Here is a 20,430-nt window from a genome sequence, read left to right as displayed (position 1 = left end):
ATCCTCTCACACAAACTCTCGCTTTAAGAAAATCGACATTTTTATAACGTTCAAGGTGATTTTCCGTACTTCGTTCTTGCTTATTGGATCCAAAATGATCATTAGTTTGAACTGGGACATCGAATCAGTGTAAACTTAAATTAATTTTATTATATTATTTAAAAACCACAAAAAAAATAAATTATAGTATAAACAATTGAGATACGTATCTCTTAATCATTTTTTTAAAAAGAATCTATTTTTATTGGAACAAAAAACAAAATTAAAAATAGTAAATAATTTTTTTTATTTATAAAATATATAATAATATCGTAATTAAATATTTACGATATATAAAATTAAAATATATAGTAAACGAAATTATTTGTGAACAAATGAACTGAATGTTTAAATGTATAAATTGTAATTAAATAATAGCGAAAACTAATTAATACAACAATAATAAATATTTTGTATTAAGGTTTTGTTTTTATTGTTGCAATAAATATTATTATTTTATTATATTGCATTTAAATATATTATTTCAATTTAATTTCATTAGCCACAAACAGCGACATTAATTAACATCCAAAATGCACTAAAAGAGTATCGAACAAAATAGTAAAAAGTAAAATGAAAACAAAATAAATATCAATGGAAATAACATAGCTATACTTCATTAAAGGCAGAAGAGAAAGGAATTTAAATATCTGACCAATGGTCTATCGATCTTGGTTTTTCTGCCCGAGATAATAATCAATTATACCTATACCTCGCTATTTATACGGCATTTCACTATAACTGAATTTTTTAATTATGGCACTTTTCGATTTACCCATAATACACAACTCAAAATAATTGATTCGTTATACGGTTTTTCGCTTTATGGCCAACTTTTCCGGAACGTATCTAGTTCGTAAAGCAGCATTTTACAAACCAGGGAGGCGCGGACTAGTCAAACAGGAGGTACAAATATTAGTAACAGTGAGAAATTTTCTCAATGACTACTAAAATTTTATGTATTTTATGAAATGGTGGGGGGAGGGGAGTCGCCAAATGATTAAATATTTTTAAAGGAGGCGTTGTAACATGAGGTTTGGGTGAAGATATGATGGAATTGATGGGACGGTAAATATTCTATGAGGAAACATATGGAAACCTTCATATTTTGTTTGATGTTAAAATTCGTATAAATACATAATTTGTTGAGATAGTTGATGTTGGACTGCTTCAATTACGAAGGGTGGAACGTTCGGACACGGAGAGATACAATGAATTAGCAATGAATAGCAATTTTATATTATTCCTTTAAAACAAAGTTATATCTGCACAAAAGATATAATATTCCAATTAAAATATTAATTAAATAATGAAATAAAGGCAAATACCTAACTATAATCTTATTCCAATATTTAATGTCTCGTAATATATAATTCATTTCTGTCATTCTTTTTATCTCATATTACTGGATTTTTTTGGAAAATATTTAATTATGATTTTTTTGTTGCAATAAAGATAATTATCATATATATAACAAATTTTATACGCATTTAATCTTAACAGCAAAGTTTACGAAGCTCAGGTAAATCTCACAAAGTCGATAAGAAAAGCTCCTTGCACATAAATTATCATGAAACTCGCTCATAGTTGAGATCCCTACCAGATAAACAAGTATTTCAGTCCTTTATGGGGATTTATTTTAGTTCCACTCAACTTAGCAATTGTACTTTCAACAAAAAATGCACCTTTGAATAAAATTTATTCCTTAAAATATTTTATTATTTATAAATGTATATGTTATGTATATATAAATGTAGTATAAATGTAATTAGTATAAGTTATGGATCTTTATATATAAAATTTAAAAGTATATGAGTTAATCGAGTAATGTATTGAGAGTTAACAAGAAATTTATAATTTATTGTTATAATTACTTATTAGCAAGCAGCATTTTTATAGTATGTACAAAGGGATAATTGACAATAACATATTAAGTTTTAATAAATGTTGAATATATTAATAACATTCATATGTTTAATTTATTATTTCTTAACAAACTATCTTTTGTGCTATTCAGATAATAATTAACAAGAACAAATACAAAATAAGTTTAATATATTAACAAACAATAATTAATTATTCATATTACCGACCAGATTCGGCAATATCATTTTATTGAAATTACCAGTATTTTTTGTCAAAATTTGCCGGTAATTTTGGTAATAATATTGGCATGTTAGACGTACAAATATTAGTTTGTTATTATACCTCGTTTAACGAATAGCTTGAATTCCATAAAATTATATCCAAGAGTGTAGTATAGTTAATAATTTATTCAATAAAACCTTAATTAATATATATGTTTAATAATTTTAAATTGTATTTTTGCGAAGATCTTTATATCGAGGCTTCCTAACCAGAGATAACTTTAACCGAAGTATGACTGTATTTATATATATCAATACAGTATATAATTTCATTTGTTTTTGAGTTTAGTATATCATAATAAGCAATAGAACTTGGTACTCCGTAGAAATATTCATGTCAGTAAATTGAAAGAAGTTATATTAAATTTAATATTGAATATTGCATAATATATTTAATATGCGTAAAATAGTGTAGCAACATCTGTTTTCGATTTCAATATCAGCAATATGCCTTTTCAAGGAAAACAAGGGCGCCACGTTTGCCAATAGATCAGCTACTGAATAAATTGAATTTCCATATTTTTCCAACTTGGAAAAAAAAATGGCAATCTTAAGTCTGATTTTATGGACTATAGAAAATATTTATTGAACTGCATCTCCGTGGGAAAACAGACAGTTTGTGCTCGTTTGTCATAGCCAACAACATGTTACGAATCTATTATTATCTGGCCAAAATAAATGTGATTCACAGGCAATTATTTACATACCGGATGTCCGGATTATCCTGTCAGCAAAAATATTTCCATGCTCGGTATTGGCAAATAGTATATTAATTAAATGCTATAAAATTCGTTTGCGTATGAAAAAATATTGTTATAAAAATGGAATACATTTGTACTTGTATATAGTAAAAAAAATGGTAGTTGGGTAATTGTAAAACATTGTGTATGTGGTATGCCCGGAGAGGAAAAATATCACGAATAATAGATAATACAATTTACTCGTTGACCCAGCAGCAATAAATATTGTATACTAATGTTGATACTGTTTTTATATGCTTGTTTTATTTCTGTTGAAAACTCTAATTCAGATTTTATGTTTGTACACGGATCCCTATGTTTTATGTTTGTAAATTGCTAGTTGGATATACAATTTTTTACATTCAAATTGGTGCGATTTTCAAGTATAGAAAGATATTACTAACAAATACTCGAAGGAAATATGAATGTTGAGAAAAATTTACAATGAAAGATTTGATAAAGTTGAAAATAAAAATGTTGATTCAATTCAAATTTTACATTCTTATAGCAGATGTACTTCTATGTTTAAACTCCTGCAAAGAAATTGCCTGTTATTAAAACATGATTTGTACATTCAATATGGACTATTTTCTCAGTATAGAAAAACATTATTAATAGATGTATATTCAGTTCCAATAATTGAAATACAATTCAACTATTTTCTAAGTTTAGACAAAAATACTTAAAAATATGAGTATATTATGTATACTACGATTATATCTTACAAGTTTCCTTTAAAACAATTTATTGACTACGGTAGAAAAGTTTTTTTCATGGACTAAGTTATTTTTGATAATATTATTAATCTATATATTGACAAAACTAAAAATATTGGATCTTTCCTCTGACATGATCGGAGGGCCCCCTACCTTGTTGTTTTCCGTTTACTTAGCCAAACTTTTGACAGTACACGACAAGGGGGTATGGGAGTGTCGACATCATTAGGATTTCAAATTCTCACAGATTTTCTGCATAAATATATTATAACGAGGGTCTTATTTCTTATACACCAAGGCCACAAGAAATATTAGGGTCTACGAGATTTTAGGAAAACCTTAATACGGTCCTAACTTACATTGTTTGTGGGCTCTATGTTACTTAATTTTGGTTTAGTTAAGTTCATTTTTGTACCATGACTAAATCCGTCTCTGCCGCCCCTGATCAAAGCGAGGGTCCCCACATTCGAGGACCTTCCACATTTCAGAACATTACTATTCAGTATCTTCACCACTGAATCTTGTTAGAATGGTAATAGAAGCTGCAACGTACCATACACACCGGCAGATGCCGTTAAGTAACGCGCTTAGTAGTAGTAGTGCAAATGTTCAAGTCGACCGACAATGTCACATGTCCAAAGAGTTAATACAGTTAATACACAAGATTATAGTTGTTCTTTCTTTACCGATAAACTTCAAATCATAACAACAAATCTATAAGTTTATTTTTGATCTATTATTAATATAAAAGTTTACATACAGATAAAAAAAAATCAGCGCCAGAATTGGTTTGATATATTTCGTTCTGGTGATTTTTCACTTAAAGATGAACGTCGATCTGGTAGACGAAATGAAGGTGATGATCAAATCAAAGCCATAATTTATTCGGATCATCATATTCCTCTCCGAGAGATTGTAGAAAGGTTAAATGTATCGCACACAACAATTGAAAACATATGGGATTTATTAAAAAAAAACTTGGGTTCCTCGTGAATTAAATGATATTCATTTAATTCAACGCATTAATATCTACGATTTGCATCTCAAACGATATGAAATTGAACTTTTTTTAAATGGGCTAATAACTGGTGATAAAAAATTGATAGTTTATCATAACATGGAAAGAAGGAGTTCATGGTGTAAAGAAATTTAAGAAAAACGGCCAGAATTGGTAAATTGTAATGGTGTTGTATTCCACTATGCCAACGCTAGGCTACATACATATTTAGTCACTCGCCAAAAGTTATTGACGTTTGGTTGGGAAGTGATGTCACATCTGCCTTATACCGCCATCGAATTACCATTTGTTCAAGGACTTACAAAATTCCTTGAATGGCAAAACCTTCAATGAAGATAACGCTGTAAAATTAGACCTAGTTCAGATTTTTGCTGATAAAAACCATAAGTTCAATGAGCTTGGTCAGTTTAACTATCATCAGTATACATAATTGTCAAGAGTAGTTAATGTTCCTAGCAGATATTTATTTCTTAATTGTCACACATATTCTGCATCCAATATTAAAACATAACATGGTATATTATTGAAATAAATTTATATTTTTATACATTAACTTTTATGTAAAAATGTATGTATGTATAGTACACATACAGTAAGTGTAATATAGTCATGGTATTAACATGTTGAATTATCTGCATAACCCAAAAGTAATTCAAAATATTATAACACATCTTTCGACATTGTTGGAAATAGCTCAGACATTGTATCAAGTTTCATTTATTGTCTATGTACTACCCCCATACGCGATAGTTTCGACATATATTTACGTGATTGCTGGTTTGTGCGAGCTTTGCAAATTGCAATCCATAAAGTATATGTGGATTTATGGGACAGCCGTGAGCGGTTGCTTTTATGTTAATCCGTTGGCCTAGGTTGGCCGACTTAATTTCTGTACCCGTAAGACCTCCAACTGGGAATAACAATTGAAAATATCGAATTCTGATCGATGATCCTGTATTCCTTCTGCGACGAAAAATTAAATTTTGCTGTAATGACAATTTTTGTCCAGAATGAGTTCTATCATACATCGGAGAAATAAATAAATCGATCATAGTAAAGCATTTAAGTATATAATTAGATATGAGATTAAACTAGAATGTCCAAGAACATTATTATTATCCAAGCACGTTTAGTTCAAATGGTCGAAGAGGTAATCGCAAATGTATCTAAGAAATTTAAAGAGAACTTAGATTCAACGATGAAGCACTTCAAATTACTGTTATATTATAGCACATATTTGACTTCCACTTAAAATGAGAATTTTCATTGGGTAATGAAATTAATTTAATTATCAATCGCGATTTAATTTAAAACGAGTAAAATAGCTACGTTGACAAAATAAAAAGAGGTAAAATATTAGTATTTTAACAAATTCACTTCACTTTTTTTTTGAAAATTATTAAAAAAAGAAGATTTTATAGAATCATCCCACTCTACATTTCTGTGTCTGGCGCATTGCAGTTCTACTGATTATCATTCTACATTCTACTAATTATCCTTTTATAATTATAAAAAAATGATATAAATTATTTAGTTACGATTATAGCTATGTGTATATTGTAACCATTGTATGCGGTCTATAACTATTTTTAAATGGTCTATATAACATTGTAGATAATATTTAAGCGCTTACCTTTCTTCGATGCATGAAAGCTGTCCTGAGGTGACATTTTTTCAATTTGCGCGCTCAATTTGGAGCGCGGCAAAATTGACCTGTCATTGTTGATCTTTTCGACCGCGTAGCGGAATGCAACTTCTTGTTTATCATCGGCTGGATGGAACAGCCCACCTGAAAATTGAAAAATACAATTTATTGATCAAACTGGAGAAAATAACATTTCAATTGTGCTCAATATTAACAAAATATGTTTTCAAGATGCTTCTAGTAAACTGCAATTATCTCTTACATCATATTCTACAACAAACCAAATGTTTTATATTTATACTGGCATTATTAAATGACTAAAATTTTATTATTTAATTAAATAAATGAATAATAGCTACAACGGTCAAAAAATAATGTTCATTTAAAACAATGATATTAAACCAAAAAAGATTAACTGTTGAAACACTTTCTGCCCTACTTCAAAATATTGGACATATCAACAAAATTAATAAGAATATCCTTATATAAATGTAATATGTTTTATCTACTAGTATATTTGGTAGCCCGGAATGTTTATACTGATTTTTGCTACCATTAGCGATGCATAAATATATTGATAATAAAAATTGACTTGTGTCTCTGAAAGATGACAATTTAACTGTCTTAAAAAAGTTTTGGTCGGATTAAATAATTTGCCTCAGTTTAGTATCCTTTTGAAGATGAAAGGAAAACAATGTATTTTAAACTTGTATACTTTTTTATTACTGGAAAGATAAAAGAACAGTGTGAATGTAATATAATTCGCAAAGTTTTGTGCTGGTGATTTCAGCCTTAAACGTCTTCTACTAAGGATAAATTCAACACATTGATCGAGAATAGCCCGCACTACATAACGATGAGTTTCGCATAATTTAACGGACACAAATCACGACAACAGAAACTAGACCTGATGTTTCTTTTACTACTCCAGTATTAATCAAATAGAACAACTTCCACTTATTCGGATTTTTGCAAAATTATAAGAACTTTTAATAGTCGACATAAAAAGCACCAGGATTTTTGACAAAAAAATCTAATAAATTCTGTGAAGATGGAATGTTTAAGTTGTGTCAAAGATGAAGAAAGTTTAATTACATAATTTCGTGAAAAAATGGCACAAACTTTTTGAACAACACGATATTCAAAACAAATCGTAGTACAGGGAAGTTAAAAGGTTGGACACCTATAAACTATTTAAGTCAACATTGCGCTAAATGAAAAATAAATACATGAAAATAAAAAACTGAGAATATTTCTATTATAGCTTAAAACATTTCCAAAGAAGGAAATAATAAAATGAACGACAATTAAATGAAAACTAAAGATTTACTGAATCGACTGCACTTGCAGACTTAAATAAAAGCAATATAGATGACAAAAAATGAAAACTATAATAAACCAAAATAACACCAATTAGAAACAATGAGACTTAAAGTTTCATAGTTGCTTTCAAAATAATATTGAATATTTGCTACAAACTTTTTTATTTGCGGTTATTGTTGACCTAAATAAATGTATATTTTTAGAAGTTCGACTTATTGGAATATTTCTATGAAAACTTTAGAAATCAATATATTCCATTTGAATACAAATATGTGTGTTATTGAAATTGTAAACTGTAAAAAGCGAATATGAACTTATTTTTTCTTAAATTTCATATTATATTATAATTTGCATTTATTATTAAATTTACAAATATTAATATCAGTATAATTTATTTCTGAGGGTTTATATTTAATTTTACTGATTGACCTTTTAAAGCCGATTGATGCAATTTTGCGAAGTACATTTTCTACAACTATGACAGTGGTGACAGAATAATATTTTTCGAGCAATGGTCGCATGTGGCATATTTATTCCTATATGCACGTGCTGCCAATGTAACAACAAAAGTTATCAGTACGTAGTTGATCGTTATTATTTAATTTGTGTCATACAAAACTTATGGCACAAATTAAATTTGAATTAATTGCTTGATTGATTTTGATTAATTGATTAAATTTTACTGTTTAAGAACTAAATTTTAACATAATTTTTAATTCATAATATTAGTATGGTTTGGTACTAAAAAAAATGTACTTATTCTAAAGTAGCATTTTTTTGTATATTGTTATTTGTATATAAGTATTTGTATTTTGTATATAAGTTCTAAATATATTTTTCAAAATAATAATTGCAAACATGAACAAATTTGTAGATATGAGAAAGATATATTTAAAATAGTTTTCTCAAAAAAACATTTGTTTATGAGTTTTTTGCGCAAATAAATCAGAACGGTATTTTCCGGTAATTTATGAATCAAAGTGGCTAGTATTATTGAATTATAATGTTCATTATAACCTTAAGCCAACTCTATTTTGTGCTTTCATACGTAAATGAATTTTGGGATATGTATAGGGAGCGAAGCAGAGCCGCATCGAATTATTATAGTTAATTTAATGAAAACAATTTAATTTCGTTACGGGTGAGAGTTTTACATTGGATATTAATTGCACAGGCTGCACCCTGTAATTCTTCTCATTCGGTCCATTAAGCACCGGTAATCTCATTACCTTTATGTACGCCGCTTGCCATTGTATACATTATTATCGCAGCTCGGACACGTGTTTACGTGAATAATATGGGATTACCTAAGTAATTAAGGATACATTACGATGTATACCGTCGGGGCCTACCTAGGAATACGATAGGCAATATTGTCGATCTGTATAGATTCATCTTGAACACAATTCAAATAATTGAACAATTGATGTTTCAATTATTTTTGGAATCACATAAGTTTTGAAGGACTTCTGTTAATGTTATGATTATCCTTTGCAAGCTAATTGAGCTTAATTTTGTTTGAAACTAGTAGTTTTATGAATCATGAAGTTGCCAGAAACATGGCAAACTATTGTCGAGCAAAATTTGAAAATATAAAAAACCAAAAGTACTTAATAATTTAATTATATTAAATGTACATTTTACAATATCAATACTAGTACCAAAGAACCAGTTATATAATCTCGGTATTTTTGATGACTATTTACTCTATTTCTATTATGAGTCAGAAACCTTTTTGGAGCTAAGAACCATATTTGAACTACGATCATCATGTTTGCTAGTGAAATGAATTTTAGCAACACAACCACCGCAAGTTTACTCGGAGTGGAAGCTGGTGGCCGCAATTTCTCATCAAAAGAACCGCATGAGGCTCCGAAGCCGATTCCTGTACTATAATACTTTACAGTAAGGATTTCCGTTATTATCCCTATATAAAACAATAATGTTATCAACTTTATAAAGCATAATGACCATAAATCTTATATACAACTTGTTAACCTACTCTTAATAATAATTACTACAGTGGTTAAGAAAGTAGCGTAGAACGTCAAATTTCTTAATAAAAAATTACATTTACAATACCATTTTTAATATATTGTTACTTTAAAAGGAGGAGGATGTAAATATCTATGCTTGATGTTTTAAAAATATTTTTTCATCATTGTTTTCCTCAAGGCCGATCTATACTTATGAAATACTAATATGAATAAAATAGTGCCCAAAAATGTCTTATTCAATTATTTACTATCATTTGAAATAGATTTTCCATTAAGATTATTGAATTCTATATTTGTTAATGTATCTTCCACATTTATTATAGAAATATATCAATTATGATGATACTAATACATAACATATGATTCCTCCTAGAATCCGAACGTATTATAATAACACTCTTCGAGTTATTGCGCATGAATGAATAATAAAGGACAATACAAGATTAATGATTTGAAAATATTTTATCAATATATAGTTTAAAATAAAATTATGTAAAGATTTTATATTCTTCTTTATTTCTTTTCTTCTTTAAATATTTAGCGATAATTACTTAGGTAAATACATAAACTTCATATAATTGCATTTGAACTCAAAGTTACAAACACGTTTATAATTTCCTGCTAATTTGTAAAGTTAGTTAATTCCAAAATGTTCTCCTTAATTTAGTAATTAATTACTCAACTCAAATTGATTTATAAAACAGTGAATTTTATTAAAAATATTACTAAACTTGCTTATAAGTAATTTTTAATATATTTTTATATATTTTATATAAATTTGAAACATTTCAAATGAATTGCAGAACCCTTTTAGTTAATATTATCTACAGCAATTCTACATAAAATTTATTGAGTGGAAACTTAGAAGTTTGCTAACAACTGTAATGTAAACCAATGTAAATAAATCATACATAACTTGAGTGCACTTAAGTTATAAACGTAAAAGTAAATGAAATTATAATATTTCTTCAGTTAAATGAAATAATATCTTTGAATAAACTGTAATCGTATAATGTCAGGAAATACCTTTTACAAATATTTGTCAAAGCAGTTCGAACGTTTTACATTCCGTCAATTTGAATGCAAATGCAAGTTAGTGCGAGAGGATGTTGCAGTTCAACTTTTCCGAGTGGAATCACTTCTCGTACCATATATCATATAAAATGGGTCCACGTGCGCGAATTAATATCACTCGAACGAATTCATGAATGGGAATAGAGCGCTCGGGACGCCAGTCACATTAAATTAGCATTACCGACAAACAAATCCCTCGAATTCCATAATCCAGCAAGCAAATAATAGAAAATCAATCCAAATGCCAAACAATAAAACGAATAAACCTTTTTTATATCTAGGTATATAAATGTATATATTCATGAGGAAATGAAATTATTCAATCATCAACCCCATCAATGTGGAATTAGCAAACTGAAAACGTTAATTAATAGATGAACAAAAAGCATCTGTATATTTATTATATATATATATATATGAACTTCTTAAAAGACAGAAGAATGATGAACCCTACAATTACCTCAGCAACCTATCACTCACTGAAACCTCAAATGAAGCAGTCACATACACGCTACTACGTAAATCATATGGCATATGGTCTTGAAGTAACAGGGACAAAGTCGAATTATTTGCTGATCATCTCTCCAGTATTTTCAAACGGTTCCCTCCAGTCCTTGCAGGAGGAATAAAGTCAAATACAGCAATACCTCAGATCACCGTATCAAATATCGTAGTGTGATTACAACGGAGGTCATGAGAAGTTATCAATGATTGGTTTGAGAATATTTACATTCATATTTAATGCTATCATGCGTCATCCTTGTTTCAAAGCGCGGTAAAACTAACCTCCTTGGCTTCTCGAAAATAAATTAATACCGGATCAGCAGATCGGCTTTAGAAAGTGCCATGGCACTATAGAGCAATTATACATATAATTGCTTGGTGGCGCTACAAGTGGTGGATAAGAGGTACTGCCCTGCAGCTTTCCTTGATGTCTCTCAGGCTATTGACTGGCTCAAAAAGTGGAGGATAAAGGTAAACTAGATAAAGTTGACTTTTACAAGTCCGCAAATTGCACTGGATATTAGGCAGAAATTGAAGCATCTCAATTGAAAACAATATTATATTTTGAAATCTATATGGACCTACGCATTTAACTTTGGGAATCTGCCTGTAACTCAATTATACATATAATTCAGAGATTCCAATCAAAAACATTTACATGAATCACCAACGTTACCTGGCATTTAGAATATATATACCAATATCAACCTGATTAAGCAAGACGTATGTAAAGCCAGCACATATTACCGCCACTGACTCGAAATCCACCCGAACCACCTTGCTGCAGAATTGACTAACATATATGACTATTGTCGGAGACTTAAACGCTAGAAGCAGCAGGATCTTGATTATTAATATAACGTATATATATTTTTCTTGGTTGTACTGCTTTTTAGTAAATTAAATTTTTGAGGTTATTAATTTAAAAGTAATGACTCTCTCGCTGATGACTAAAGAAATGAAAAGACATGCTGCAATTGTAACGTTTGTAAGGAGTTGGAGAACAAAGATAGCAACATATCAGTGTTCAACCGTAAAAACATTTCAAAGGCTCTGACAAAACGAGAACGTCAGAATTTATTCGAGGAATTTGACAAACCAGCCCCCAAGAATGAGGAGAATGTGTAAAAAATCATCCCGGATTGATGTGTCATCAATTTTTCTGCGACCTCTCAAATATTTTCGCGACGCTCTCTTTGAGAATTAGTGCAACAAACTATTGATCATGATCCCAGAAAATCAATGCGGTCACTTGCAAAAGTATTCCTAACTCTCCGGACCTCAATTCATTGGATTTTTACGTGTGTAGCAATTTTGTGGGAGAGGTCGAAGAACACCGAATAACACTAAAAATTATTTGAAAGGTGCTATAGTCATATTTGCAATTCAGGTTTTTTTCAGTCAAAATAATTAAATTGCTGTATATCAAGGTGAAATTAGACGAAAAGACTAAGTCAATAACTATTTTTATATTGTTATACAATAAATTTTACAAATGAATTAAACAATTTCAAAAAATGCATAACAACACATTTTTATTTTGTCCTTTCTAAAATCTTATTTTTTATCACTATTTTATATATTATGAAATGATTCAATACTTAAAACACAGATATTTCGTTTTTTTGCAAAAATGCAGACACAACAAACGGGTATGCGACAAGACGGCGACGGACAAGTGGAAGACTGATATTTTAAAATAAAATTTTAACATATTCGCGTATAATAATAACAATATTTTTAGCCAGATAATAGAACATAACATAAATTTGATGCATAGCAAAAATAAAATGAAAATAATTATAAAAAATCCATTATAAAACAAAGTATGTAAAACTTCTTCATATTTGAGTTTATTTTTGATTAATTTTCATATTAAATATATGTTATGTTCTATTATATTGCTAATTAATTGTTGTTATTATCATAAGCGAATATGTTAAAATTTTATTTTAGTGTCAGTCGCCCACTTGTCCGTCGTCGACTTGTCGCGTATCCGGAACAAACGTAATTTAATTATTATTTCTACAGAAATATTTGGATAAAATATTATTAATGTTAAATTATGTGTAATATTAGATATTAATCAAATATTTAATTATTCAAAAAGGATAATTATAATATTTTTTAGCTACATAATATAAATTGTTTAAATTAAATTTTATTATCATTGCATAATTTATGTTATTTATTTATGTACATGTACATGTAACTGTTTTATTTTTATTTCATACTTTTTTGATTAATAATGTTGCTCTTAAATTATAATTATGAAGCAGTTATAAAGTTAGTTAACTTCACAAATTAGAACATTTTGATGTTAAACAGAAAAATATGTAGGAATAAAAAAAGGTTATATGTACACGCATACACATAAGCCATAAAATAAAAGGCTATTTTTTTATGTATCTGGATTGTTCTGAAATAAATCGAACTGCACGTTTAGGAAACAACACGACTAGAATTTTTTATTCTCTCAAAAACAAGCATTGGAAAAATGTAATTTCAATTTGGTTCTTATTTGCTACATTTGTTCATAGTTTTGTCAATTATTTTTTTTTATACTTGCAACAAAATAAATATAAAAATATGATATCAATATTACCTGTAAAAATTAAACTATAATAAGAAATATCTGGTTATTCGCAATATTCTTTTGTAAATTTGCAAACAAATATGTATTAAAAAATCGGCAATGTTTATTTTCTCAAAATAGAAATATATAATAACATATATTTTTTAATTAATTATTTTTTCCCAATTATAATATTATATGTTACTTATTTTAACTGATTTAGAATAATAAATAACGTTAACTTCTGATAATAAGAACCGTGAACAATATGCGGGATCGAAGAAAACCAACAATGTAGTAACAAAACGAAAATTGTGAAACAACGAATACATGTAGTTGTAATAGCATATTACATATTGAAGTGCGGACATACGGGAAATAGGAATGTAATCTTCTTGAATTTTCGAGTAACATCCAAGCAATTCAAACCAAATATTAAAGGTATGAAGAGGAAATAACGTGTATAGAATTCTATAGAGAAACATAAATTATTTATCAAATATCTGGAACAAAGGATATTGTATTAGTTCAAAACGATAGTCCGTATATGATTCAAAGAAAGAATCGTACCTAATAAATCATTTGATAGAATTTCATTCTATAAAAGCGATCAATTTTAATATAAACCCTTTAGCCCAATTAGTAAATTCATTAATACTGTTATAGTTAGTAAACCTTGATATATTAAATATAAAATATTATATATTACAGGTCAGAGATACTTCAATCAATAGCCCATTGTACAGTTTTACCTCGGTTGCCAAACATTCATATAAAATAAGCCTCGGATTTCGAACATAAAGATAATCTAACAATACAATATATATGGTGGAAGAGCGTAATTTCCCTTCCACCCCATACTCCTTCGTATAGGTAAAATGTTGATGAATATTCGTCTATATCATATAATTTCATTAAATACACTTTTTTATTATTCGAGTTTTATTAATCTACAATATTAAACTGAATAATTATTATATCATTAATTTTGTTTGTTATATACATGTATTACTTATCAAAGTTAATATTTATATTATTTCTATGATTAAGAATAATGATCAAATTTTGAAAATGTACATTCGAATGAATTTAGAGTACGTTAAGTGCGAACTAGGAGATGTCTGTGCAACGTAAAAGAAAAACACAGATCATTTAAAGTGCATATAATCTTTTTCTTTATAACTAAATTTACTATAATATGAACTCAAACTAAGCATTTTAATAAGATACTAACTAATACCAATCTAATAAAAGATTAAAAAGAAAAACATAGATACGTTCCAATAAATTTAGAATACAGTAAAGCCGCCTCTTTTGTATATTTATTTACATTCAGATTGAGGCTAAGGACCATAGTAGTCGATGCTTAAAAAAACACCAAACTGTGTTGTGTAATTGTTCACTAGCTCACTTAAGTTATATTGATTAGAACAAAGTTACGTTGGTTCAGAAGTTCGTCGCCTAAACACTTAAAATAATGAATTTGCAATAGTCAAGTTACACAAAACTAAAGTCTTCTATAGTAAAATCAATACCGGCGCATCCACCAAAATATTCTTATTATTAAGTTAATCTTAGAAATATGAAACTTCCGTTTATTATTTTAAATATAAATCATTAAATTTTCATTCAAATTAATACATAGATCTACGACGTGTAGAATATATACAATCCGTTTAACGTACTATTGATTCTTGATATGTAATAACATGCAATAATAAGATGTTAATAAAAGCTTACTAAGAAGCTATAACTAATATAAATCTGTTAAAAAGGGTAAACTAAAACGTATCCGTTTAACGAACATTTAGCGTACAAAAATATATATATACAAATTATGTATGTTGAAAGATCATCAAAGATATACAACGATTGTTGGTATAAATAATAATATCATCATAGCATATTCAAATCATATCAATATAATGTAGAGAATAAGCAAATATTAAAGGTAAATTTAAAAAATGTCCTATTTATATGCAGGAGAGTTGGATATTTCAATTTTATTTTCTGTACTTATTTTTCTCTTGTTGTTGAATGAAACTTAACATCGTGTATGTACAATATAAATTGAGTGTTATTGTCATGGCGCTTTTATCTTTTCTGCAAAGCATGTTATGCAATCCTCGCTCTTTTTCTTCAATGGTTGCCGTATTTTCCTTCACAAACCGTTTATATGTTTTGAGATAATCTATCCTCACTGGATGCTGATCCGGAATACATCGGTAACATTTATATATTTTAACTTTAAAATCGATGACATAAAAATATATAAATTCGTTTTGTAAACGCACAATGTATATTTTTGTCCATTTCATAACATATTATTTAATTTATGTGTAATTCAATAAAATTTGATTGAAATTTATATTCTACATTGAAAACACATAATAATTGTTTTGTTTATATTTCATATTAAATAATAATATTTATTTCAACAATAAATTACAAAATAAAAACTCAATACAATAATAAAAATAAAATCATAACTGATGTAAATTGAACATAGGTCCTATCTGCTCAATTTTATATTTTATTATTATAATATTTATATAAAAAAAAAATTTTAAAGCTATTGTTTAAATATTTGTTCGAATATATTATTACGTTCGGTTAATATAAAAAAAAAACAATTATTTAAAGTTATAAACTTGTAAACAAATATTATTATCAATGAAAGGAAATATATTTGTAATATTTCCAATAAAATAATATATTTTAAGATAAATATATTATAAATATTTTACAGATTTTAAGTTTGTACTAATGTACTAAAATTACATTATAACAAAATTAAAATGTTAATAATAAAAAGATGCATGTTATGTTTAAATCAAATTTTATAATAAATTTAAATTATTTGTATTTCTATACATTTTAAAAGTTAGTAAATACTATTAGTAGAAAGTCTTCAATTATTCTTACGGATTTATTATTTATTTTATTTCATAATTTCTGTTATTATATAATTGCTGCAATAAATAACTTTAATATTATAAAGCTTTTGATGTAATCTAAAATTCCAGACAATAATTGTATCGAAAGATTTACAGAAAAAATGTTCATATTAAAAGAAAAATAGCAAGGAATTATGTTGTATTCATGACTGCCAAATGATATAGAATGGTTTAGAGGTCATGATAGAAATATTTATATACTTAAAAGAATATATTTATATATTTCGGTGATTCTCACATGTGAAATGGAGCAGAGTATTGTAAAATTTTAGAGCTCCTTAAAGTTTGAAGACTTCTATTCATATTTTATTCAATAATTTTTATAAAAATATACTTGAATACTTATATAATAAAATTAATATATTTGTATTTACATTGTTTCATGACTAAAGCTACATTCAATTACAGTTATCTAGTTAAACGTAAAGCCCACACGCGCTTAGGCGAAGATTTATGTTTCTGACATCGACTATAACTCGTAGGTGAGTATAATTAATCTGGGAAACTAGGTGAAGATGTGAGGATACTTTTAAAACTTTATAGCAAAAGCTGTCTAATATTGATTAATTGAGAGTTGCAAATTTAAGTTGAAAGATGGATGGAACATAATAAGAAAAACAGGGTAAAAGTTTATTTTACTAAACCTATTTTTTTTATTAATATCTATTATATTTTGAATATCATAAAAATAAATATATATATATAAATTCTTTCCATCCATATTGAAATATTTTATAATAGCAATAGTAAAAAATTGAGAAAGTTAAAATTATACAAAAATTTAAGACAAGCGACCAAATCTTATAAATATGTTTAATATAATATTATACATATAATATCAAAGGAAATCCCGGTATGTTACAGAAAAAATTAATGAATTACGGTTTTATCATAATAACTACTTTTTATAAGTTGTGAGCAGCGTGAATGCGTATATGCAAGGATTAATGTACTAATTGTTAAAATTAATTCCATACTCTGTATATTTCAAATGCATTTAATGGATAGTAGTTTATAATAATTAACTTCTTATTTATTAATTAATTATCGAATTTAATAAACTAAATCGCAACTAAAACTTAAATATATGTTTTCAGAATGACGAATGGATTAAATTAATTTGATCGAGAAAATAATATATACTGGTTGTAAAAGTATTTTAGAAGGATACACTTATTATACAATAACTGTTAAATATGTTTATATAATGCACCCAATAGATGAAATAAGTTTCAAAAGACTGCAATAGTAAAAATGGAAAAATATTAACAAATACAAATATTATATTATGTGCTGATTGTGGGAATAGTTTTAGCATTTATATATTAGGATTAATTTATTATATAATAACTCTCATATTTGTTTAAATAAATTCCCTATGTTTCAATTGTAATTGAAAAAAGGATTTGTGTAGTTGTAATGCCACTAATGGATTAAATAAATTCAATAGGACTGCATCACTGAAAATCAGAAAATATTATCCAACAAAACTAGTGATCCCTTGTACAAAGTCAATTCAGTCGTGAAACTCAGCGTGGATTGATGAATCGTCCGGTTTGTCCCATTTGTCTGAGCCACAAATCGGTGCCGTTGGAAAATCAGCGGCCGCTTCCAATAAATTGGAAGCCCATTACGTAACTGCAGTACTTTGATAAATTAACACTCGCTCAGTGGTAATTAAGTCGGAGCACACTTTATACGTATACTATATAGTATTACATATATACGTTAGCAATTATCTCGTTACGGACACAGATACACATCTACTATGCTTTTCACACATGCAAACGTATACATTAATGTTTAAATTTGCATAGAATGTATACCACCGATATTGTACTTTGATATGATTCCGAATCACATTCCTATATTAATGTATATACTATATACACCTCTGTACTGCGGAATACATTAAATTGGATTTCTCGTAACGATCGGAGCGTGAACTCACTCTGTTCTCTAATTAATGCAGACTCCGCTGAATATTAAACACTGCGCACATATTTTCTCTAATATAATAAAAGTATGCATAAAATTATTACTTTATTACACAAAAATTCTAGCAGTTTAAATTGGAACACAACTTTTCGTAATTTTAGCTAATAGGATAATTGAGAAAATTAGTTATTCATTGATTACATAAGAAAACTGTACATTTTCAACGTCATCAATAATGGACGATGGGGAAAATTTAGTTATGCGTTAGGTTACTTAATAAAACAATATACTTTTAACATAATGAAGCACTTTTGTTATAGAAATCTAAATGACTTTAATAAAAATAGGCTTGGATTAGTTTCTTAAAAAATATGTGCTTTAAATTGATTAAAGATTAAGATATTACTTTTACTACGATTTCTGAAAAAAAAAAATCAAATTGGGAATTATTATTATTGCAATTAAATAATTTGCAATAAATAAAAATAATTAAGTTAGTATTATAATTCAAATGTATATGAATAATATTTGTATAGTTTAAAATGTGACTATGTGCGTTACATATATTCATAAAGGGTCGAGACGAAGTATATCTACTTCAAGTTTAATGGTTGTCTCATAAGTTTACATATAGATAATGGTTTTAATGAATTGAAACGCATAACCTAGTCCTAAAGTGCAATAACAATTAATTAAAGTAAAAGTGAATTCTTGAAAGTAAAGAGGATAATCAGCAATTAAAATTCTATGTAATCATGAGAAATTATTGGAATTCATGTCATCATCTCTGTGTCCATGAAAAATATTAGAAACAAATTTTAACTAAAAGGTTAAATTGTTATATTTCTTATACAAGGTACAAAGGTCATCCGCAGCGCGCAGGACAAAAGCGCAACGAAAAATCATGCAATAACTAAAGCTCGCAGTAGTAAAAGCGCGCAGGACAAAAACGCGCAGTTTAATGTATTTAGTAAAAGCGCGAAGACAACATCGTCAAATGCCCACACGATACATACATATTCTCGTTTTTTGTTGGCGCACTTTTGTCCTACGCGCTTTCATTGCGACGCTGATGCAAATAACGTCGATTGCGAATATATAGACAATACATTATTATTACTATTTTTTCTGTAACACTATGTAATGGTGTATATTTATTTTTGTTGTTATTATTTTATTTATAAATACGATTTTTTATTTATTTAGTATGATTGAAATTATGCAATTTCGATGATATTAATTAAAAAATATCAAATTCGTATATTACTATTATATGTTTATAAGTATTCTTACCTATTCTGATAACATCTGGTAGAGGAGTTGCCAAATCTATAAATAATAGTATAACTAGGATACTAAATAGGCGGTCCATCATTTCCGATCATCTAAAACAAATTTAAAAAAAATCAATAAAAATCAATAATCACTATTATCACTCATCTGATTATATTTCATTTGTATTTAAAAAAATATTTTATTATTTAAAAATATAATATTTACGCTTAAAAATTTTTATATAATTTTATTTAATGAATACTCTTTGGTAGAAATCATTTATAAGTAATTGTAAATAAATGAAATGTTAATTTATATATTTCAACAATTACTTGTCAAAATATATTAGAAATTTATTTTAATTAATCCAGTTACAGGGTGCAATAAATTAAAAATATTATTACTTTTACCTACAAAATCTTTATGAATTATTTAATCATTTCATACAATATTTACAACAACTCTGGTATGAACTAAATCGA

General features: G+C 27.3%; 1 protein-coding gene across 3 annotated transcripts in view; it reads right to left on the bottom strand.

Annotated features, from left to right (window-relative positions):
• The window catches only part of LOC108564059 (glutamate receptor ionotropic, kainate 2), a gene marked incomplete at its 5' end in the record, with an annotated part of 80,021 nt that extends 59,963 nt beyond the window's left edge, over positions 1-20,058 (bottom strand). For all 3 annotated transcript variants that reach the window (XM_017922965.1, XM_017922966.1, XM_017922967.1), the window contains 2 exon segments: positions 6,294-6,449; positions 19,967-20,058. In XM_017922965.1, the coding sequence (XP_017778454.1) occupies positions 6,294-6,449; positions 19,967-20,048 (238 nt within the window).
• Between the last annotated feature and the right edge of the window lie 372 nt (positions 20,059-20,430).

The sequence above is a fragment of the Nicrophorus vespilloides genome, unplaced genomic scaffold (assembly GCF_001412225.1).
Source record: "Nicrophorus vespilloides isolate i.1.1-1 unplaced genomic scaffold, Nicve_v1.0, whole genome shotgun sequence".
Classification (NCBI taxonomy): domain Eukaryota; kingdom Metazoa; phylum Arthropoda; class Insecta; order Coleoptera; family Silphidae; genus Nicrophorus; species Nicrophorus vespilloides.
The sequence above is the reverse complement of the archived record's forward strand: the minus strand, read 5'-3'. Positions and strand labels throughout refer to the sequence as shown.